This window comes from Scyliorhinus canicula, chromosome 18, assembly GCF_902713615.1.
Source record: "Scyliorhinus canicula chromosome 18, sScyCan1.1, whole genome shotgun sequence".
In the NCBI taxonomy this organism is placed as follows: domain Eukaryota; kingdom Metazoa; phylum Chordata; class Chondrichthyes; order Carcharhiniformes; family Scyliorhinidae; genus Scyliorhinus; species Scyliorhinus canicula.
In genome coordinates, this window is record NC_052163.1 from 14,616,684 (window position 1) to 14,641,272 (window position 24,589).

The 24,589-nt window shown below is 49.8% G+C and overlaps 1 protein-coding gene across 4 annotated transcripts in view; it reads right to left on the reverse strand.

The window, feature by feature from the left end:
• The window catches only part of LOC119953583 (E3 ubiquitin-protein ligase rnf213-alpha-like), a 198,139-nt gene extending 174,038 nt beyond the window's left edge, over window positions 1-24,101 (reverse strand). Inside the window, exons 1-3 of one of the 4 annotated variants that reach the window (XM_038777977.1) lie at window positions 23,916-24,101; window positions 20,959-21,084; window positions 6,897-7,123 (exon numbers count right to left, since the gene is read on the reverse strand). In XM_038777977.1, coding sequence (XP_038633905.1) covers window positions 6,897-7,123; window positions 20,959-21,076 — 345 coding nt within the window. In that variant the 5' untranslated portion in view covers window positions 21,077-21,084; window positions 23,916-24,101. Of the gene's footprint in view, window positions 1-6,892; window positions 7,124-20,958; window positions 21,085-23,915 lie in introns of those variants that run through there. The other 3 variants (XM_038777979.1, XM_038777980.1, XM_038777978.1) reach the window with 3 other exon arrangements.
• Window positions 24,102-24,589: the final 488 nt, after the last annotated feature.

Consider the following 24,589-nt stretch of genomic DNA (forward strand, 5'->3'; position numbering starts at 1 on the left):
AATGCAGTCGTAAAGCTACTCACTAAGGTGCTGGCACTTCGGTTGGAGCCTTGCCTCGCAAATATAATCTCGGAGGATCAAATGGGCTTCGTGAAGGGTTGACAACTGTCGGCCAATATATGTCCCGTTGGCCTTTTCCCCTCCTCAGTGTCCAAACCGGAGGTGTTAGTATCTCTTGATACCGAAAATGCATTCGATAGAGTGGAAAGGGAGTATTTATTTGAGATTCTTGGGAGGTTTGGATTTGGCCACAAATTTATTTCTTGGTTTTGTCGGCTGTACCGTGCTAGTGTTAGCTCTGTACAGAGCTCCAGTGCCTCTGGTTAGCAGCCTATAAAAGAAGAAACTTAACTTGGGAACAAAGCAGTATAAAGATGATTTATTGATGTATGGTTTTGTCAATTGTAACAATGCAAGTAAGGATGCAGAGCCCATGTGTGCTATATGCAGGAAGTACTGGCAAATGAGAGAAAAAGTTTTAGATTTTGAAAGAGAAGTGGTGGGTAAGAAATTCCTTTTGAGAATGAGTCAATTATTAACTTACAGCTGACTAAAATGAAAAGACTAAGCTGCTGTACCTGATCTGTGATGGCACATTAAAAACACGCCAAAGGACTTCCGGTGGCGTGGGCGCGCAGGGCGGCCGCAGCGCAAAGAGCTCCCGCCGGTGGCCGCGAGTCGCGGCGATTTTGGGGAAATCCCTGAGTTTCAACACACCCCCCGACTACCGTCGGCCTTTGGGCCTTTGCGAGCAGCCAGCGCGGTCAGTGAAGAACCCCGCGCGGGTGTCGGGGCGGCAGGGGCTGAGGTCCTTGGCCCAGCGTGGCATCGGGGCCAGAGCAGCGGGGGGGAGCTACGAGGAGGCCGAGGAGGCAAGCCCGAGTCGAGGACACCATGTAAGTGCGGTGTCCCACAACGGATGGCTCCCACCTAGGAGGAAAAAAGAACGCTGGAACCTGGTCCCAGGGGAGTTCTGGATGAGTACAGAGGGGAAAGGAAGAGAGCTGGAAGATTTAAAGAAATTTAAAGAAGTTTGGTGAAGTTTTTTTTCCCTCCCCTTTGTCTTTAAAAAAAGAATAATTCAGATTGATGAAGGGCAGAAGGGTGGAGGGAGAGAGGGAAGAAGAGAAAGAAAGTGAAAAACAATAAGCTGCTAAAGGATGTGAAAAGCAGCGTCGAAGAAAGGAGGAAACGCGGGGTCGCCGCTGATGGAGAAGACAAATAAAAGTGGTGATAGGATGGCGGAAGCCGAACTGCAAATCGGGGCCACACTATTTACGGTGGAGAAGATGACAGAGGTGATGGCGGGGGAGCTGGAAAAACAGTTTGGAAGGCACATGGAGGCCTGGGAAAAGGAGACAGCGGCCGCATTGAAGTTACTGGTGGAGGAGGCAATCGCCCCAATAATTGCCCCGTTGAAGGTGGCGATGGCAAACGCATTGGCCGAGGTGAGAGAGCAGGGCGAGAAGATGAAAGAAGTGGAGGAAGCCATGTCACGACACAGCGACCAGGTCACCTCGATGGGAGATGAGTTGTGGAGGGCTGGAATAGCAAAGCTGGAAGACTTGGAAAACCACTCAAGGCAGCATAATTTGAGAATTGTGGGCTTGCCCGAAGGGACAGAGGGCCCAAGGCCAACACAATACTTCGCTAAGAAGTTGGCGGAGCTAATGGGGGAGGGTGAGAGCCCCTCCCAGTACGAGCTAGACCGAGCCCATCGGTCATTAAGGCCGAAGCCCAAAGTGAACGAGCCGCCAAGGGCAGTAATTATCTCCTTCCATAAGTTTTGTATGAAGGAGGAGGTGTTGAACTGGGCGAAGCAGAAGCGGGAGATACTATGGGATGGTACTACGGTCCGGATCTACCAGGACTTGACGGTGGAGTTGGCAAAAAGACGAGCGGCGAGTGAAGGCGACGTTGTACAAGGGGGTACGGTTTGGTATGGTGTACGCAGCAAGGTTGAGGGTAACGTATAACGGCAAAGACTTTTATTTTGAGACAGCGGATGCGGCTGAGGCGCTCGTGAAGGCAGAAGGCTTGGATAGACATGAAGAGCGGAGCTGGAAGAGAGACTGTGGACTGTGTCTGAACAGCCAGAAAATGTATAAATGTTATAACTTTCTTTTTATGGATTTGTATTGTAATCTACTTCTCTTTGTATTGTTGTAGAGTTTAAGTTAATGGTGGGTTGATGGGCGCTCTGTGTTGCGACGGTTAAATGTTATGTTAGTGAATTGTATGGGTTGGATTGTTGGGTTTGGGTTTTTTTTTCTCTGGGACTGGGTGGAAGGGGATGATATGTCTTGGCGGGGGGGAGCCACCCGCACTAGGTAGCTAAAGTCAGTCAGCTAGTGAACGGAGGTGAGAGGAGAGGAGGGCTGTGGACATTGGAGTCTGGATAGCAGCCGTCAATGTGCCTACGAGGCGAGCAAGAGGGGGGGGGGGGGGGGGGGGGGGGGGGTTGGATGCTGGGGATGTTGTTTCTAGGGGGAAAGATATGGGGGGGTTTCAGGAGGGGGGTTCGATGTTAACAATGGACAGGGGCGGGTCAGGCTTATTGGGGCAGGGCCCGGCAGTGTGTTGATGGTGGATAAGGTGGGGGGGTGTGGGGAGGCCCCCAGTAAGGATAGTTACGTGGAACTTGAGAGGGCTAGGAGGTCCAGTCAAGAGGTCAAGGGTGCTTGCGCATCTTAAAAGACTGAAAACCGATGTGGCAATGCTGCAGGAGACTCACTTGAGGGTGAAGGACCAGGTGAGACTTAAAAAGGGTTGGGTTAGCCAAGTGTTTCACTCTGGATTTGATGGAAGGGCTCGAGGGGTAGCAGTGTTGGTCAGCAAAAGGGTACGCTTCCAGATGGAGAAGGTAGTGGCAATCAGGGGGGTAGATATGTGATTGTGCCACGCTCGCTGATCCCATCAGGGGGGGCAAAGGCGCTAGCTGGGCTAACGGTTTTGCTGGCTGGAGTCAAGGGGTCGGCATACTCTGCAATTGCTGTGACAGATCACACGCCACATTGGGTGGATATGGTGCTGGAGAAGGGGGTAGTGCAGAGGCCGGGATGGAAACTGGATGTGGGGCTTTTGGGGAACCAAGTATTCTGTGAAAAAATTGAAAAGGAATATGTAAGATTCTACTGTACGGGTGAGGTGTCAATGGCAGTCGTCTGGGAGGCTCTAAAGGCGGTAGCGAGGGGTGAGGTAATTTTGTTTACGGCCAGGGTGGACAAAGAGGAGAGGTTAGAGCTGCAGAGGCTAATAGATGAGATGTTGGAGGCAGATAGGAGTTATGCGGAGGATGGGGACCCAGCGGTGCTGGGAAAGTGGAAGGAACTACAGGCGAGCTTCGACCGACTATCCACCAGGAAGGCAGTGCGCCAACTGAGGCGAGCGAGGGGTGCAATTTATGAACATGGAGACAAGGCAATGTTAGCAGGTCAGCTCCGGAGGGAGGCAGCAGCAAGGGAAATTCTTCAGGTCAGGAATAGGGCCGGGGAGTTGGTGGTGGCTCCGGAGCTGATTAACAAGGTTTTTGAGGAATTCTACGAGAGGTTGTAAAGGTCAGAACCACCCAGTGAAACATAGAACAGTACAGCACAGAACAGGCCCTTCGGCCCTCGATGTTGTGCCGAGCAATGATCACCCTACTCAAACCCACGTATCCACCCTATACCCGTAACCCAACAACCCCCACCCCACCCCCCAACCTTACTTTTTAGGACACTAGGGCAATTTAGCATGGCCAATCCACCTAACCCGCACATCTTTGGACTGTGGGAGGAAACCGGAGCACCCGGAGGAAACCCACGCACACACGGGGAGGACGTGCAGACTCCGCACAGTGACCCATTTATGCCAAGCGCCATGCTACTGTGCTGCCCCCAGAGACCGGGAGATGCTGGAATTTCTGGATGGGTTGGAGTACCCGAGGCTAGGGGAGGGAGACAAGGCTACATTAGAAGGAGCAATACTGGAGCAGGAGATAAAAGACGCGATTGGGAGGATGTAGTCGGGGAAGGCGGCAGGGCCGGGTGGATTTCCGGTGGCATATTATAAAACATTTAAGGATAAGTTGGCACCCCTGATGGTAGGGATGTTTGAAGAGGCGATAGGGAAGGGAGTGCTGCCGCAAACCTTGGGGCAGGCATTGATTTCACTGTTGCTTAAAAAGGATAAGGATCCGACGGAGTGTGGGTCGTATAGGCCCATATCACTTCTTAATGTGGACGCAAAGGTATTGGCAAAGGTACTGGCGGGTAGGCTGGAGGGGTGCCTCCCAAAGATGATAGGTGAGGATCAGACAGGGTTCGTGAAAGGGAGGCAGCTGTTTTTGAATATTAGGAGGGTCTTGGACATCGTTATGGCACCGGCGGAAGGGAAGGAAACAGAGGTGGTGGTGGCACTGGACGCCGAGAAGGCGTTTGATCGGGTGGAATGGGGGTACCTGATGGCAGTGCTGGAACGGTTTGGGATTGGAGCAGGATTTGTGAAGTGGGCAAAGTTATTATATAAGGAGCCGAAGGAGAGTGTCCGCACGAACAATATCAGTTTGAGATACTTCTCTCTCCACCGTGGGATGAGGCAGGGATGTCCTATGTCCCCCCCCCTGCTGTTTGCGCTTGCGATTGAGCCGTTGGCCATCACATTAAGAAGTTCGGGAGCATGGAAAGGAATAGTGAGGGGTGTGGAGATAGAGCATAGGGTGTCCTTGTATGCCGACGACTTGCTGCTGTATGTGTCGGAGCCGAGTGCGTCGATAGGATGAATATTGGAGTTGCTGCAGGTATTTGGGTCTTTCTCTGGGTATAAGCTGAACTTGGACAAGAGTGAGTATTTCGTGGTGTCTCAACCGGGGGTGGGGGCAGGGGTGGTGGGGCTGCCATTCCGTAGGGCAGGGACTCACTTTAGGTATTTGGGGGTGCAGGTTGCCCGGGAGTAGGGAAGGCTTCGCAGATACAACATCACTAGTTTGGTGGGGCGAGTGAAAGCCGATCTGGCAAGGCGGGATGGTCTCCCTCTGTCACTGGCAGGTCGGGTACAGGTGGTTAAAATGAATGTGTTGCCGCGATTTCTGTTTATTTTTCAATGCCTACCGATTTTCCTGCCAAAGTCTTTTTTCAGGGAGATTGAGGGGAGGATTACCTCGTTTATATGGGGAGGGAAGGTGGCCAGAGTGAGGAAGGTGCTACTACAGAGGGGAAGGCAGGCAGGGGGTTTGGGTCTCCCGAACCTGATGTACTACTATTGGCGAATGTGGAGAAGGTGCGGAGCTGGGTCAGAGGGGTCGATTCCCAGTGGGTCAGAATGGAGGAGAGTTTGTGCAGGGGGTCGGGGCTGAAGGCACTAGCAACGGCCCTGCTCCCGATAGCTCCGGGGAAATACTCAGGGAGTCCGGTAGTAATAGATTCATTGAAAATCTGGAGGCAGTTTCGCCAACACTTCAGGTTGGGGGCAGGGTCGAGGGAAATGCCGATCCGGGAGAACCACAGATTTGAGCCAGGGAGGTGGGACGGAAGCTTTCGGAAATGGGAAGAGAAGGGGATTAAGACTCAAAGATTTGTTTCCTCGGGGTTGATTTGCAGGATTGAGGGAGCTGGAAGCGAAGTATGGGCTGGAGCAGGGAGAAGTGTTTAGATATATGCAGGTTCGGGACTTTGCCAGGAAGGAGATACAGAGCTTCCCGGAGGAACTGGCTTCCACGTTGTTGGAGGAGGTGCTGGCGGCAAGGGGACTGGAGAAGGGGACAGTGTCAGCGGTATACGAAGCTATGTTGGAAAAGGATAAGGCACCACTGGAGGGGATCAAAGTGAAGTGGGAGGAAGAATTGGGAGAGATTATAGAGGAGGGGGTCTGGTGTGAGGTGCTCCGGAGAGTGAATGCCTCCACCTCGTGTGCGAGGTTGGGGCTGATACAGCTGAAGGTGGTGTACAGGGCACACCTCATGAGGGCAAGCATAAGCCGATTCTTTGAAGGGGTAGAAGATGTGTGTGAACGTTGCCGGGGGGGCGGGCGCTAATCACGTTCATATGTTTTGGTCCTGTCCAAAGCTAGGGGAGTACTGGAAGGAGATGTTTAGGGTAATTTCCAAGGTGGTGCATGTGAAGCTGGACCCGGGTTCCCGGGAGGCCATATTCGGGGTGTCGGGTCAGCCAGGGTTGGAAACGGGTGCGGAGGCAGATATCATAGCCTTCGCCTTGTTGATCGGCCAAAGGCGGATCCTGCTGGGATGGAGAGCGGCCTCTCCACCCTGTGCCCTGGCGTGGCGAGGGGACCTGTTGGAATACTTGACCCTTGAGAAGGTTAAGTTCGAACTGAGGGGAAGCTCGGAGGGGCTCTATAAGTCATGGGCACTATTTATTATGCACTTTCAAGAACGGATAACATCGAACATTAGTTTGGGGGGGTGGGGGGGGGGGGGGGGGGGGGGGGGTGCGGTGTATGTTGAAGATGGTTATGAGTAATCCCCGATTCCTTTTTTTTTTCTTTGTCATTTGTTTATGTTAACATGCGGGCTGATGTCTGGGCATGGTGGGAGGATGGGATTGTTGTTACTGTTATGGGGTTTGAGATATTGGTTGTTGGTTATTCATTGTTGTTGGGTGTAAATTCGGGAGAAAAATTGTGAAAAAGGAGGAGAATAAAAATATTTGTTTTAAAAACACGCCAAAAGCCCATGAGGCAGTCAGCATTCTGGAGTAGCATCCCCCAGGAGTATCCAGTGCTCTGTAAAACAAGCATTTTGTTGCTATTGTCCTTCACAATAACTTAAATGGGTAAGGCTGGATTTCCCGTTTTCATAAAGATCGTTCAGAGTAGGAGGCGAGTTAGAATTTATAGTACACCATCATAGAAAAATAATCCATAAATTGTGAATACAGTTGCGTGCTTAACTAACTTACCTTTTTATTTGAGTTCTCCTTTCGTGGATGCTCGGATGTTTTGTTTTCCTTTTCTAAAATGGCTGAGTTTTGACCACACTGCACCTGACGAGGTGCTTCTGGTTCCAGGGAGGACAGGTCACTCTCAGTTGTTGTCTGGGTGGTAGAAGACACTTCCAGGCCCACATCCAAGGGCTTCAATAAATTTGGAGCTTCTGCTTCAATCTTCGCACTGATCAAAGGCGTTGCTTTAAGTGAACAAAAAACAATTACCAAAAAGTGAACCAGGACAAATAAACCTAGAATTTACACACATTATTAACAATTTGATAAATATTTCAAGAAATTTTCCTAATAAGAAATATTATTCCAAATGTTCCTAGATTTCCTCCCATTGGCACAAAACATTTAAACAAGCCAGGATCTTAGCTACCTCGGAAGTCTGCGGGCCTCAAATCACAAATGACTGTCCAACAAGATATTCCCAAGACCCCTAAATTCATCAATAACCGCGTCAAACCAGACAGAACAATTAAAGTCCGCATTCCAGACAGTAAGTGAACTTGCGAATATGGTGCTTTACAGACCCAATAAAGAAAATCAGACTAATTTTGATTACATACGGCTTGAAAATAATATTCACGACCAAAACCTACGACTACAGCAGGATAATTTCAATTTCTAACACACCTTGCTGATGTAATAATGCAGACAATGCCTGTTATTTGTTTGTGCCTAATTTAAACTACTTTTAGATTTCCAAACAATTTGCATTATTCATATTAGGGGATAGAAATCTTGTAAAACAGGGCAGCACGGTGGCGCAGTGGTAGCATTGCAGTCTCACGGCGCTGAGGTCCCAGGTTCGATCCCGGCTCTGGGTCACTGTCCATGTGGAGTTTGCACATTCTCCCCGTGTTTGCGTGGGTTTCGCCCCCACAACCCAAAAGATGTGCAACGGTAGGTGGATTGAACACGCTAAATTGGCCCTTAATTGGAAAAAATTGGGTACTCTAAATTTAAAAAAAAAAGAAATCTTGTAAAACCAGTTAAATTGAAGTCTCTGCCCTCCATAAATTGTTCCTCATGCAGATGCCATAGCCTGTTCCTTCCCCTTTCTCTGAAGGTAGTCTCCAAAACAAAACTAGGCAGTGACTTGACAACAATTTTAAATATTAAATATGGGGTTGCTAGGGTATAAGTAGAGTAGAAATGTTACTCTTTAGGGAAAACCAAAAGTACGAACTAGAAATATAAAACAGTTACTAATAAATCCAGAAAAACTCCTTTACTCAGAGAGGTGAACATGTGGAATGTGCTACGATGTGGACCAATTGAGGCAAATAGTGTGGATGCATTTAAAGGGAAAGCTGGATAAATATATGTGGGAGAAAATAATACAAGGTTGTGCTGTTCAGTGAGATGAAAAGCTGGGAGGAGGCTTGATGAAAGGATTAACACTAGCTTGGACCAGTTGAGCTAAAAGATGTTTACAGCACATAAAAATGAAAATCCCAACAATAATCTCCAATTTCCCTCACCAGCATTTCTCCCAATGTCACTAACTGGCACAAAGGTTTTACAAGTGGCTGGGAAGAATGAAGGACTAGCATTTATTTAGAGCCTTATCGTTTAGATTCAGATGTTTACTGCACAAATGGAGACCATTTGGCCCATCATGTCCATGCCAAGCAAAGGTCTGGCTACACTAATCCCATTTTCCAACGCTTGGCCCTAGAGGTTATGGCAATGCAAGTGAATATCTAAATATTTCTTAAACGTTACAAGATTTTCTGCCTCAACCACCCTTTCAGGCAGTGAGTTCCAGACTCCCACCACCCTCTGGGTGAAAAAGTTCACATTAAACAGCTGTACAATCCACGACTTCCCAGAACAAATCCACGTTGATGTGGTTTTCCAAAGGAAGATTCAAAACAAACTGTTTCTCAGAACACATATTCTCCTGGCCCAAAACAAGAGTTGCTTTTTTCACTTAAAAGACTTTCATGGGCAGCACGGTGGCCTAGTGGTTAGCGCAGCTGCTTCACGGCACTGAGGTCCCAGGTTCGATCACGGCTCTGGGTCACTGTCCGTGTGGAGTTTGCACATTCTCCCCGTGTCTGCGTGCGTTTCGCCCCTACAACCCAAAAATGTGCAGGGTAGGTGGATTGGCCACGCTAAATTGCCCCTTAATTGGAAAAAATAATTGGGTAATCTAAATTTTTTTTAAAACTTTCATAGCTTTTTGGCACACTTTAAAACACTTCCAACGGTACCTTCCCCTACCCCATATCAACTAACTACAGCTGAAAGCCCGCTTTCATGAATGTCTTTTCACCTCTTTCATTTTTGTCTGAAAATATCCCTTTGAAAACTCAGGTTCCCATTACATCAAAACCTTTCACCTTCCTCTTTTACCACAATTTGATTCAATAAAATTTAAAACACCTGCCCCTGTTTGATAACGAATCTCCTTCGTAACCTTTGAAACTCCTTTGAAATGCACCAGCTACATATCACTTTTAAAACTTATCCCCAAATGCAAGTTTCAGATCTGCGCTGCCTCCTTAAATTAAGGCCCACCAAGTGCAGCACGGTGGCCTAGTGGTTAGCACAGCTGCCTTGTGGCGTGAGGTCCCAGGTTCGATCCTGGCTCACTGTCCGTTTGGAGTTTGCACATTCTCCCCGTGTCTGCGTTGGTTTCGCCCCCACAACCCAAAAATGTGCAGAGTAGGTGGATTGACCACACTAAATTGCCCCTTAATTGTAAAAAATAATTGTATCTCTTCGAGGGGAAGGGAGCCGACGTCCTGACCTTCACTTCCCTGATAACCCAGCGACAACTCCTACTTGGGCAGATTAGCAACGCCATCTAGGGCCTCGGATTGGCTGGCAGACGTGGCAGAATTCCTGAAGCGGGGAAAGAATTTAATTTGCCATCAGGTAGTCAAAGGAGGATTCCAGGTGGAGGCTGTTCACCGCCATCTTTAAGGATCTGTTTGTGACCAGCAGCTTTGATTGATTTGATTTATTGTCACATGTACCGAAGTACAGTGATAAGTATTTTTCTGCACCCGAGGGAACGTACACAGTCTGTACATAGTAGACAAACACATTGTCAAATGGTACACCAATAAACAGAGATTCGTTACAGCACGGAACAAGAGGCCAAACAAAGCAAATACATGATCAAGAAGAGCATAGGGCATCGTGAATAGTGTTCTTACAGGGAACAGATCAGTCCGAGGGGATGTCATTGAGGAGTCTTGTAGCTGTGGGGAAGAAGCTGTTCCTATGTCTGGATGTGTGGGTCTTCAGACTTCTGTACCTTCTGCCTGATGGAAGGGTATGGAAGAAGGCAATGCCTGGGAGGGAGGGATTTCTGATAATGCTGTCTGCCTTCCTGAGGCAGCGGGAGGTGTATACAGAATCAATGTGGGGGTGGCAAGCTTGTGTGATACGTTGGGCTGAGTTCACCACACTCTGTAGTTTCTTGCAATCTTGGACCGAGCACATAACAGGCTGTGATGCAGCCGGATAGGATGCTATCGCACAGAAATCTGTAGACGTTTGCGAGAGTCGATGCAGACATGCCAAATTTCTTTAGCTTCCGTAGGAAGTAGCGACGGTGTTAGGCTTTCTTCACTCTTGCATCAACGCGAGGGGACCAGGAAAGACTGGGTTTTTTAAATTTAGAGTACCCAATTATTTTTTTTTCCAATTAAGGGGCAATTTAGCATGATCAATCCACCTACCCTGCACATCTTTTGGTTGTGGGGGTGAAACCCACGCAGACATGGGGAGAATGTGCAAACTCCGCATGGACAGTGGCCCAGGGCCAGGATTCGAACCTGGGTCCTCAGCGCCAGGACAGACTGTTGGTGATGGTGACCCCCCCCCAGGAACTTAAAGCTATCGACCATCCTCACTTCAGAGTAATTGATGCAGACGAGAGTGTGTTGTGCTACACCTCCTGAAGTTGATGATCAGTTCCTTGGACTTTCCGACATTTAGAGAGAGGTTCTTTTCGGTACACATGCAACCAAGGGATTGATCTCCCTCCTGTAGTCTGATTCGTCGTTGTTCGATATACGGCCCACCACAGTCGTATCATCCGCCAACTTATAGATTGAGTTGGAGTTAAATCTTGCCACACAATAAATGGGAGAAACAACTCGGGGAGCAGATAGAGGACGGAACTTGGGCGGATGCCTTGGAGAGTGTCAACTCTTCCTCCTAATGTGCGAGGCTTAGTCTCATCCAATTTAAGGTGCTGCACCGGGCCACATGTCCGGGACTAGGATGAGTAGGTTCTTTGGGGGTGAGGACAGGTGCACCAGATGTTCGGGGAGTCCAGCGAACCACGCCCATATGTTCTGGGCATGCCCAGCACTGGAAGAATTCTGGAAGGGGGTGGCGGGGACGGTGTCAAGGGTGGTTGGATCCAGGGTCAAACCAGGGTGGGGACTCGCGATTTTTGGAGTTGCGGTAGAGCCGGGAGTGCAGGAGGCAATGTCCTGGCCTTTGCGTCCCTAGTAGCCCGACGAAGGATCTTGCTGCAGTGGAAGGATGAGAGGCCCCCAAGTGTGGAGACCTGGATCAGTGACATGGCTTTGGGGGGGGGGGGGGGGGGGGGGGGGGGGGGGTTCCTTATTGGAGTTTCTATTATGTAACTTAATATTGAGTTAATTTACGTTGTTATTAAAATGCTGTGTTGTTCATGGAGGTGGGGCGAATGTTTATGATGGCTAAATATTATTGTTATTTTTAGTATTTTATTATGGTTCGTTGCTGTATAAATTCAAAATTTTTCAATAAAATTTTTTTAAAATCTTGCCACACAGAAAGGGAGGGCGTGAACCCAATTAAACCCGACTAAAATCAAACAAAACTATTTGCACAACATGCGTTGTACTGATGCTTACGAGCTGTATGGTTATGGTGCTGTTCTTTTTTTGAAAAAAAAGGGAATTAGATCTGAAAAGAAAGATTGTGCCAGGTTATAGGGAGAAGGCGAGGAAACAGCACTATCTCATTGCTCATTCAGAGAACCAGTGCAGATACAGTGGGCCAAATAACCTCATCTGCACCATATCAACTCTGTGATTCTGTTTATCGTCCCATTCCCACATCCCTTCTCACACCTTATCCAATATAATTGTGACTGTATATGCAGTTTTGTCCTCAGCCACTAATAAGGTAATGAAAAGGCAAACAAAGAAATTTGGGCTGGTAAGTAGAAATGATTTTAGGTACCTACAGTTGCGGGACTTTGTTCGTAGACAGGTCCCATCTTTTCCACGCCTCCCGCCAATGGGGATCCTAGACAGAATAGTCTCTAGGGGGGGAAGAAGGGGAGGGTACAGTCTCTGGTATTTATACGGTGCTCATGAGGGAGGAAGGGTCCCAGACAGAGGCACTGAAACTTAAATGGGAGGAGGAGCTAGGCGGGGAAATGGAGGACGGGCTGTGGGCAGAGGCCCTGAGTAGGGTAAATTCGACCGCGACATGTGCTAGGCTCGGGCTGATTCAATTTAAGGTCGTTCACCGGGCCCATATGACGGTGGCTCGGATGAGCAAATTCTTTGGGATAGAGGACAAATGCGCTAGGTGCGCGGAGGACCAGCGAACCACGTTCACATGTTTTGGGCATGCCCTAAGCTGATGGGGTACTGGGAGGGATTTGTGGGGATCATGTCCCAGGTGCTAAAAACAAGGGTGGTGATGAGTCCAGGGGTGGCAATTTTTTGGGTTTCGGAAGACCCGAGAGTCCAGGGGGAGAAAGAGGCCGATGTTTTGGCCTTTGCTTCCCTGATAGCCCGGCGACGAATACTATTGAAATGAAAATCGCTTATTGTCACGAGTAGGCTTCAATGAAGTTACTGTGAAAAGCCCCTAGTCGCCACATTCCGGCGCCTGTCCGGGGAGGCTGGTACTATTGGCGTGGAGGGACTCAAAGCCCCCGAAGATTGAGTTGTGGCTTGCAGACATGTCGAGTTGCCTGGGTATGGAAAAAATTAAGTTCGCCTTGAGGGGATCTGTACAGGGGTTCTCCCGGAGGTGGCAACCATTTATTGACTTCTTTGCGGGAGAGTGAGCGTCGGGGGGGGGGGGGGGGGGGGTTTAGAGTAGAGTAGGAGGGAAAAATGGCGGGTAGTACCGTGGGAGCGGAGCGGGCTTGTGCAGTATGTTACGATTGAAGTATTGAAAGTACATGGATGTTTGCACATTTTTGCCTTTTATGCTTTCTTTCTGTTGATGTCTGTAACTGTTACAAAGCCAAAAACTACCTCAATAAAATTGTTTATTAAAAAAAGAAAGGGCAAACAAGCACTGGACTTATTTCCAGATGAATATAATTGAAAACCCGTCAAGTTATGTGAAACCTGTCCAGAACCTTGGTTATGCCACATTTAGGATACTGTGAACACCTCTGGTCCTTTTATTAAAAGCATTTTGAGCCGCTGGATAAGGTGCAAAGAAGATTTACTAGAATACAATAACTGAGATGTTATACCTCTTGGGCTAGGCTACATAGGTTGGTGCTCTGTTCTCTGGAAAAGAGAAGACTGAGGGATGCTCTGATGCAGGTTTTTAAACAGTTCGATAGGGTAAGCGTAGAGAGGTCAACAAGATGGCGAAGTCGTTAGCAGTGCTGCCTCACGACGCCGAGGACCCGGGTTCAATCCGGCCCTGGGTCACTGTGTGGAGTTTGCACATTCTCCCTGTTCCTGCGTGGGTCTCATTCCCGCAACCGGAAAAGATGTGCAGGGTATGTGAATTGGCCACGTTAAATTGCCCCTTAATTGGAAAACAAAATAATTGGGTACTTTAATTTTAAAAAGGTAAGCATTGTGGTAACCTAGCAAGGCCTAAATTTAGGCCCGATTAAAATTGGGTATTTTAAATTAAAATATTGGCCGATTAAATTAGATATCCTAAGTTAAAGAATTGGGCATTATAAAATCATACTGCAGTCAAACCTCAGGCAGGCTGTTGGAATTCAGACATGGCCAAAGTCAAATACACAACCACCAGACAAGCTGGCAGAACATGTATGGGCCTGTCCCATCAATCACCCATCAAGGAGATCACTGCACTCTATTGATATGCACAGGTTTATTGTCTGTAGCCCAGATCTAGCCAGACTTTCCGTCACCCAGAGTTTCTACTGGTACCTTATATGGGAATAGGTTATGTGTAACCAACACCACCAGAGCTGGGACACCTGGGCAGCAAGGTGGCGCAGTGGTTAGCACAGCTGCCTCACATAGACATAGAATTTACAGTGCAGAAGGAGGCCATTCGGCCCATCGAGTCCGCACCAGCTCTTTGGAAAGACAGCCCACCCAATGGTCAACACCTCCACCCTATCCCCATAACCCAGTAACCCCACCCAACACCAAGGGCAATTTTGGACACTAAGGGCAATTTAGCATGGCCAATCCACCTAACCTGCACATCTTTGGACTGTGGGAGGAAACCGGAGCACCCGGAGGAAACCCACGCACACACGGGGAGGATGTGCAGACTCCGCACAGACAGTGACCCAAGCTGGAATCGAAACCTGGGACCCTGGAGCTGTGAAGCAATTGTGCTATCCACAATGCTACCGGTGCTGACCCTTTTTTTTTTACTGCTATCAAACTGACAGGGTTGCAATTCAACACTTTTCCCCCCATTCCCCATCTTTAACACTGGAGTTACAATTTCTACTTCCCTCTCTGCTATTTTAATCTCTGCTCCCAGTCTCTCCCAACACTGCCACCCACTGTCCATTATATTGATACTGAAATTATGTCCTGGTTCAGACAGGGAGATTCATTATCCAGTAATTTCCCACGTCTCTATTTTTTTCTCTCTGACAGTGTGACTCTCTCACGGTGCTGAGGTCCCAGGTTCGATCCCGGCTCTGGGTCACTGTCCGTGTGGAGCTTGCACCTTTCCCAGTGTTTGCGTGGGTTTCGCCCCACAACCCAAGATGTGCAGATGAGGTAGCAGGATTGGGGCAGCCGGTAGCATGGTGGTTAGCATAAATTGCTTCACAGCTCCAGGTCCCAGGTTCGATTCCCGGCTGGGTCCTGTCTGTGCGGAGTCTGCACGTCTCCCAGTGTGTGCGTGGGTTTCTACCGGGTGCTCGGTTTCCTCCCACAGGTCCAACGATGTGCGGGTTAGGTGATTGGCCATGCTAAATTGCCCGTAGTGTCCTAAAAAGTAAGGTTAAGGGGGGGTTGGTGTGGGTTTACGGTATAGGTGGATACGTGGGTTTGAGTAGGTGTCATGGCTCGGCAACCAACATCGAGGGCCGAAGGGCCTTTCTGTGCTGTACTGTTCTATGTTCTAGGTGGATTGCCTGCTAAATTGCCCCTTAATGGAAAAATGAATTGGGTACTCTAAATTAGAACGTAATTTTTAAAAATAAATAAATAAAAATAAAGAGAGATGGGACACCTGGGGCGGGCTCAGGTGGCCTGTCAAACAGTCATCAACTGAACCATTGGCTGCTGAGACCCCCTCCCGAGGGCAATCATTGGCGGAAAGCTAGAGGAATAGCAAAAAGCCGTGGAAGGGGATAAAAACTGGCACTCCAGACCCCTCAAAGCAAAGACTCAGTGTACGAGGTGACCTTGACCAGATCGGAGAAGTGAAGACCAGACCTTGACCAGCCAGACCAGAAGGAAGCAAGAGTCCACCAGCGAGAATCACCTTCGTGAAGACGGGCCAGAGGAATACCAGCGAACAGATCCATAGCCAAGACATCTCTACGGGTAGTATACACGGATCTCGTGTACCTTTCGTATTTCGTGGGTAATTTAAGGGTTAATTGTGTTAAATAAATACTGTTGAATTTGAACTTTGTGGTTTTGTTTCCTCGTAAATAAAGACACCATAGGTAAAATCTTTGAATAAGTAAACTGGTCAAAAGTACCTGAAGTTTTACAGGTACAACAGCATTGAGGTGTTCCATCCTGCAGGGAACACCAGAACCAGGAGCCATAAATAAGACAGTCACTAAAAATCCAATAGTGCATTCAAGGGCACCTTCTTTAACTAAATTGTGGTCACGTACGGAACTTACTACCACAGGAAGCAGTTGAGACAACTAACATAGATGCATTTAAGGGGCAACTAGATAAACACATCAGAGAGAACAAAAAAAGACATGTTAATAGGTTAGCTCAAGAAGCATGGGAGAAGGCTTGCATGACTCGTACACAGAATAAATCTGATGGGCATACTCGTCTGCTTCTATGCTGTAACCACGTGAATAAAATGAAATGAAAATCGCTTATTGTCACAAGTAGGCTTCAAATGAAGTTACTGTGAAAAGCCCCTAGTCGCCACATTCCGGCGCCTGTTTGGGGAGGCTGATACGGGAATCGAACTGTGCTGCTGGCCTGCCTTGGTCTGCTTTCAAATCCAGCGATTTAGCCCTGTGCTAAACAGCCCCTGCGTTAAGTATGTGATGGAATAAAGTGCTACAGAAATAACCAGAGTAAGAGGAAGTGAGCAAATTCACAAGTCTACAAAAAACTTGTATGAATCTTGTGACTTTAACATACGGAACATCCCAAGGGTTGTGAGCATTATAAAACAAAGTATGACACCAAGAGATATTAGGTCAGAAAAGACTTTTAATATGTACTAGCACTGTTCATGGCACTGTCCCAAAGAATCAATGACCTGAAGATTTTAGTAGACCCAATTTGTGACAAATACTTCAGTGGCCTGTTATATAAAGCTACCTACCTGGAGGCTAGCTGCAACTAGTGTGATAGATGACAGTAAAACTGATGGGGAAAAGCTGACATGACAATTTATAATGGTAAATGTTGATCGTTACTATCCCAGTTGATGTTATAACTGGGCGGAAAGATCCCAGACTACTTTTTATAAAACGTTGGAGGAACAGTCACAGAACCGCTAATGAGTTTTAACAAGGGAAAAATCATTAAACTTGAAAAGTTGCATTTACAATACTTCTTTACTTACACCTTAGCTTACCAAATGGACAGAGATTTAAAGATTAACATGGATTACAAAGTATATCTTAAACTACAATGGTCTCATTACGATAAAAGTTCCTTTTAAGCACACAAAATGACTGTGGTCAAATACACGCACTCTGCTCTGAACCAATTTAGTGTCTGCGGCTTGCTCCTCAGATCCCCCAACTGATGATTACAGGAAGTTTCCAAACTCCACGCCAAAAACATATTTTAAAATCTTTCTCATAATGCTTTCCTATAGCGGTTTGAAGTCTGAAACTCAGACCAGGTTTTCCAAACTACACTTTTAAACAAAACATGCGCTTCACTTTTAACAGTAAATCCAGTCCAGGATTTTATACCACCACCTTTTAGGTTTCCTCTGTCATAACTGCTTTTACACAAACTACCAAGATCCAGTCACCGATTTCCAGTTATTTCAACGCACGTTCACAGGCCGTATTAAAATATCACAAACCTGAAAATCACTTCAGATTTGGTGTATCAGCCTTCTTCTCAGCTTGGTCTGTCTTTACTTAACAGTGCTCTGTTCTGGTACCTTTAACCTCGGACGTCTTGGAAACTTCTCTTCATTTCTCCAGCTTCCTTAACTAGCTGGACTTTAGATTTCTGGCATCTGTTTTCTTCACCATTACTCCATACTATGGGTTTCCTTCTAGCAAGGCCGAGAGAGGAGTTCCCTCTCCAGCCTTCTAAAGCAACTGCTTCTCGTAGAGCTGTGAAAGCTGCCTTCTCTCTCTACCTATCTCCAACTGTAATCAAATTAGCTAAACTAAAACCTAAAGCTTTTCTACCATATGCCCAGGTGCGAAGCAAGCTCTGCTGGTGTTATTTTGTTTTCATGCCGTAGTCTATCTAAGCACAATAGAACTACAGTTGTAACTTATGTCAGGCTATTGCTTAACTAGTCTGTGAGGCAGCTCCCAATTTTGGCACAAGCCCCAGATGTTAATGAGGAAGGACTTTGCAGGGTCCAGCAGGGCTGGGTTTGCCGTTGTTGTTTCTGGTGCCTGGTGGTACGGGTTTTATTCTACTTGTTGTTTTCATAGTGGTTGAATACAACTGTGCTCGGCCATTTCAGAGGGCATTGTTGTTGGTCTGGAGTCACATGTAGGCCAGACCAGGTCAGGAGATTTCCTTCCCTAAAGGACATTAGTGAACCAGATGGGTTTTTACAACAATAGACAATGGTTCCATGGTCATCATTAGACTTTAATTACAGATATTTATTGAATTTAAATTCCATCACCAGCCGTGGTGGGATTCGAACCTGAATCCCCAGATCATTCTCCTGGGTCTCTGGATTACTATTACTAGCACAATACCACTACACCACCTGCCTCCACATTCTGACTTTTATTCCAAATGAATGGGCTAATGATGTCAGAGGACATTTACCCAGAACTATTGTCTACAAACAAACCATGATAGTTGTGTACCAAAGCTGCCTTTAACCTTTTCTCACCAGATAAAAATTTAAAAATCTGCTACAATCCAGTTAGGGAGCAGTAACTATTTAAAGTAGATAAGTTTGAAATCCCAGGGTATTTACTTAGATAATTTAGATTTAGATTTAGAACAGTACAGCACAGAACAGGCCCTTCAGCCCTCGACGTTGTGCCGAGCAATGATCACCCTACTCAAACTCACGTATCCACCCTATACCCGTAACCCAACAACTCCCCCCTAACCTTACTTTTTAGAACACTACGGGCAATTTAGCATGGCCAATCCACCTAACCCGCACATCTTTGGACTGTGGGAGGAAACCGGAGCACCCGGAGGAAACCCACGCACACACGGGGAGGACGTGCAGACTCCGCACAGACAGTGACCCAGCCGGGAACCGAACCTGGGACCCTGGAGCTGTGAAGCATTGATACTTCACAGTATAACCACTATGCTACCGTGCTGCCTAATGAAGCCACAAGATTCCATGGTTTAAAACAAACAAAATAAACTTTACTATATAGAGTCAGAAAAATTAAATGATCTACAATATCTGTCATGTACCCTGACATTCAGAATTAACATGAGGTAAATACAAATTAACAGGCAAAGTAGACACACCACAATGCACATTAAATGGCAAATGTGACTAAGAGATATCCCACGGATTTCTCAGCACCCCATCCAGGCATCAGTGATTACTGAGAGTCACAATCTCTTAAAACTGTCTCTTCTCTTTATAATTTCAAAACCTCTGATTTCCTCAAAAGCCATACCAACTCAGACTCTCTCAATAAGTGCTCACCTCCTAGTGTTTCAAACGCTTCTCCTGCGTCTGCATTCCCCAGCAGTCAGAAAGCTGCACACCCGCCTCTATTACCTGCATAATTCCAACTCCTTTGCAGTGCTCGCTCCACTAAGCTGACACTGCTCAGGGTTTTTCCTGAATGAAGGGTCTCCCAGGTGCACTGAGCTATAAATGATACCAATAGGGCAAGCACGGTGGTGCAGTGGATAGCACTGCTTCCTAACGGAGCCGAGGTCCCAGGTTCGATCCCGGCTTTGGGTCACTGTCCATGTGGTGCTTGCATATTCTCCCCGTGTTTACGTGGGTTTCGCCCCCACAACCCAAAGATGTGCAGGTAGGTGGATTGGCCATGTTAAATTGCCCCTTAATTGGAAAATAATTAATTGGGTACTTTAAATTTAGAAAATAAATAAATAAATGGTACCCAAGGCTTCCCTGAGCCCCATATCCTGCATAGAACCAATGACTTTCTGTCACCTTTTCATTTCCCCAGGACCTCTCCTGAACCCCAACAGCACCAAATAGCTCCCAGATCTCCTCTGTGAACTGCAAACCACACAAATTCCAAATTGCCAACTGTCCTCCCCCTCTCAGCAAACACACAGAAAAGTGAAAGCAGGGAACCTTCTTAAATTCCACCAGTCTCCATGACGATGCAGCCTTTCAGGGTTCACTGAATGCTTTTTTTTTAAAATTTAGAGTACCCAATTATTTTTTCCAATTAAGGGCAATTTAACGTGGCCAATCCACCTACCCTGCACATCTTTGGGTTGTGGGGGCGAAACCCACGCAGACACGGGGAGAATGTGCAAACTCCTTACAGACAGTGACCCAGGGCCGGGATTCGAACCCAGGTCCTCAGCGCCGTAGGCAGCAATGCTAACCACTGTGCCACCGTGCTGCCCCCACTGAATGCTTTTAAACTAATTTAGTTCTAACTCCAAAAACAAAACATTGTCTCTGCACTGCATGTTTTTGCAAGCAATGTAGACGTCCCCGCTTCAAACTCTTCAGCAAAGTCTTATGCCATCTCTTCTATTTTGATGCTATTAAACATACATGAGCAACCGTCTGAACTTCTTTTAGATGTTCTGCCAATCTTTAAATCCAGGCATTTTAGTTACCTTTATTCTTCCCAGAACTAAACATCACCTCTGAACTAGTAACATGAAACTAAAACTAGATATTTGTCACAAATGTCAATTTCAATAATAACATGTATTTTCATCACATCTTTAAGCATTATGAAGCAAACTTTGGCAGAGCCACACAAGGAGATATTATGACATACAAAAAGCTTGGTCAGGAGATAGGTTTCAAGTTGAGTCTCAAAAGAGAAAACAGAGAGAGGTGAAGAGGTTTAGGGAGGGAATTCCAGAGGTTAGAACTTGGCAGCTAAAAGCATGATCAATAGTCTGGTGATTAACATCAAGGGTGTGCAAGAGGTCAGAATTAGAGGAGTGCAGAAATCTTGGGAGGGGTCGTGATGCTGGAAGAGGTTAAACACCAATAACCTAGTTTTATAGCAACTTTAATTCAACGAAAGTTCCCAATGCACGTGAATGTTATAAAGCAAGATTGGACACCCAGGTCACACAAGGGCAATATTAAGGTAGAGAACCAAAAGATCGGTCAAAGGTATTTTTAAAGGAGCATCTTAATGGAGGCGATGGAAGTAGAGAGCTGAAATGGTTTGGGGAGATTATAGCGAGGCCATGGATAGATTTGAAAAGAAGCTGCAACTCAAGATGACAAAAGAAAACATCAATTCCTTCCCAGCAGCAATTAATTAATGACTGCCTTTCCCAACGCTTACCGTTCTTCGCAATGCTTTCCACCAGTTTGATCCCACATTCGCTGCAGAATTTGGGAGCTTTCTCTTCAGTAACGTGGCCGCAATTGGGGCACTTCATCTTTACACTCTCGGTATCCATCTCCACCTCTGTCAGGCGCAAGAGTGAAGGGTGAAAATCAACAAGATCTCCAGCAGCATCCCGAATAACAGCAGGCTTCAGGAGGCGGACTTTTGACAAGATTGTACTTCTTCTCCCCCCCCCCCCCCCCCTTTAAAAAAGGTGAGCCTAGTTGATGTGTATTGAGTGAGCCCAGCAGGAGGGGTGTGCACCCTGGGTTGTTTATTACTGAGAGGGGGTGGGAGGGACTGGCCTTGCTCCTCCTGCAGTCAAAGGCCACTCAGCCCCTCACCGACCAACTCGCCTCACGGCCGCCACCCATTCATCACCGAGCGGGACCAGCCTGCAGGAGACCTTGACTGTCTGATAACCCGGTCCCAACAAACAGACACTCGACCCGGTAAAGACAACAAGGCGATGAGGATGATGCTGAACAACAACAACCGGGACTCGGGCGCATGCACGCCAAAACACCTGGTGGGGGAGAGAACGCGCAGGCGCACAGGGACCCGACCCGCACACCTGCGCAACCCCGCGGGTGGGAGGCGCCGAGACGCGCACGCGCTGAAAGGCCCAAGGCGCGCGGCCTGCGCGTTCCCGCAGCCGGGGAAAGGGGGCGCGGTGACGCGCATCCGCCTTCAGGCTGAAATGTTCTTGTGACTGGAAGTCCCCCACACACACTCCCCCCCCCCCCCACCCCCATTCCCCCACACACACACCCCTCCCACCCCCATCCCCCCCCACACACACCCCCTCCCACCCCCATCCCCCCCCACACACACCCCTCCCACCCCCATCCCCCCCCCACACACACCCCTCCCACCCCCACACACACACCCCCTCCCACCCCCATCCCCCCCACACACACCCCTCCCACCCCCACACACACACACCCCTCCCACCCCCCCCCCCCCCCCCACACACCCCCCTCCCACCCCCATCCCCCCCCCACACAAACCCCCATTCCCCCACCCCTCCGGCCCCCACTCCCCCTCCCACACCCATACCCCCCCACACACACTCCCCCCCCCGCACCCCACTCACCACCCACCCCCATTCCCCCACACACACACACCCCTCCCACACACACACACACCCCTCCTACCCCCATCCCCCCACACACACACCCCTCAAACCCCCATTCCCCCACCCCTCCGGCCCCCACTCCCCCTCCCACCCCGACACACACCACCCACCCCTCCCACACCCATACCCCCACACACACCCCACCTACCCCCCCCCCCACAAACACCACCCACCCCCATTCCCCCCACACACCCCTCCCATACCCCCCCACACACACACACCCCTCAAACCCCCATTCCCCCACACACACACCCCTCCGGCCCCCACTCTCCCTCCCACCCCCACACACACACCCCTCCCACACACACACACCCCTCCCACCCCTACCCCCATCCCCCCCCCCACACACTCCCCTCAAACCCCCATTCCCCCACCCCCCCACACACACACACACCTCCGGCCCCCACTCCCCCTCCCACCCCGACACACACCACCTACCCCTCCCACACCCATACCCCCCCCACACACACACACACCCATCCCACCCCCACCTACCCACCCCCCCACAAACACCACCCACCCCCATTCCCCCCACACACCCCTCCCATACCCCCCACACACACACCCCTCCCACCCCCATTCCCCCCACTCCCCCTCCCACCCCCCCAATACCCCCCACACACACCCCCATTCCCCCCACTCCCCCTCCCACCCATACCTCCCACCCCCACACACACCACCCACCCCCATTCCCCCACACACACCCCTGCCACCCACCCACCCCCTCCACCACACACACACCACCACCCCCATTCCACCCACCCCCATACACACTCCCATTCCCCCCACCCACACACCCAGCCCCATCCCCACACACTCCCCCACACACACCCATACCTCCCACACACACTACCCATCCCCATTCCCACCACATACCCCCCACACACACCCCTCCCACCCATACTTCCCACCCCCAGACACACACACCACCCACCCACCCTCTCCACCACACACACACTACCCACCCCCACATACCCCCTACCCCCACACACACCCCCACATACCCCCCCACACACCCATCCCCCACATACCCCCACACACACCCCTCCCACCCCCACACACACCACCCACCCCGTCCCCCACACACACACCCCTCCCACCCCGTCCCCCACACACACACCACCCACCCATACACCCACCCATAACCCGACCCACCCCGTCCACCACACCACTCCGTCCACCACACACCACCCCCATTCCCCCCACCCACCCCCTCCACCACATGCCCCACCCCCCAACACACACCCCCATCCACCACATACCCCCCACACACATCCCTCCCCCCCACACACACACCCCACACAACACCCACCCCCATTCCCCCCACCCACCCCGTCCACCACACACACCCCTCCCACCCATACCTCCCACCCCCATTCCCTCCACCACATACACACACCACCCACCCCCACATACCCCCTACCCCACACACACCCCCCACAAACACACCCACCCACGCCCACAAAACACACCCACCCACCCCCCCGCAAACACACCCACCCCCCCCACAAACACACCCACCCCACCACAAACACACCCACCACCACCCCCCCCCACAAACACACCCAGCACCCCCCCTACAAACACACCAACCCCCCCCAAACACACCAACCCCCCCCACAAACACACCAACCCCCCCCCACAAACACACCAACCCCCCCCCCCCCCCCCCCCCCCCCCCCCCAAAACACACCCACCCCGTCACCGCAGGTGCACCTCACTAAGTTTCACCCTCAGGGTGGAGGGGTTATTCATGCAGATTGTGAAAGCCCACCTTGCCGAGCAGCCCGCTGCCAGCCTCGCCTCAATGTCACAACCTGGAGAAGGTAGCAGCTGAGGCCGGTCGAGTGCAGCCCAGCTCCCGCCGCTCTCTGACTGCGGGAAGCGCCGCTCGGTTTCGTTTCATCGGAAAACAGCGGCCAGATTCACTTTCACTTCGCACTGAATCTCCCAACGTCACCTCCCTCACACAAAGCAGCGACTGCCGAGCTGCCCACCCACCCCCCCCCCCCCCCCCCCCGCCCTTCCCTCTCCCAAACCTGCACCCCCTCTCCCAAACCTGACCCCCCCACAACCTGCCCCCCCTCTCCCAAACCTGCCCCCCACAACCTGCCCCCCCTCTCCCAAACCTGCCCCACCCTCTCCTCCCAAACCTGCCCCCCCCCAACCTGCCCCACCTCTCCCAAACCTGCCCCCCCCAACCTGCCACCCCCCGCCCTCCCCTCTCCCAAACCTGCCCCCTTCTCCCAAACCTGCCCCCTTCTCCCAACCTGCCCCCCTCTCCCAAACCTGCCCCCCCCCCTCCCAAATCTGCCCCAACCTCTCCTCCCAAACCTGCCCCCCCCTCTCCCAAACCTGCCCCCCTCTCCCAAACCTGCCCCCCCTCCCAAACCTGCCCCCCCACCCTCTCCTCCCAAACCTGCCCCCCCTCTCCCAAACCTGCCCCCC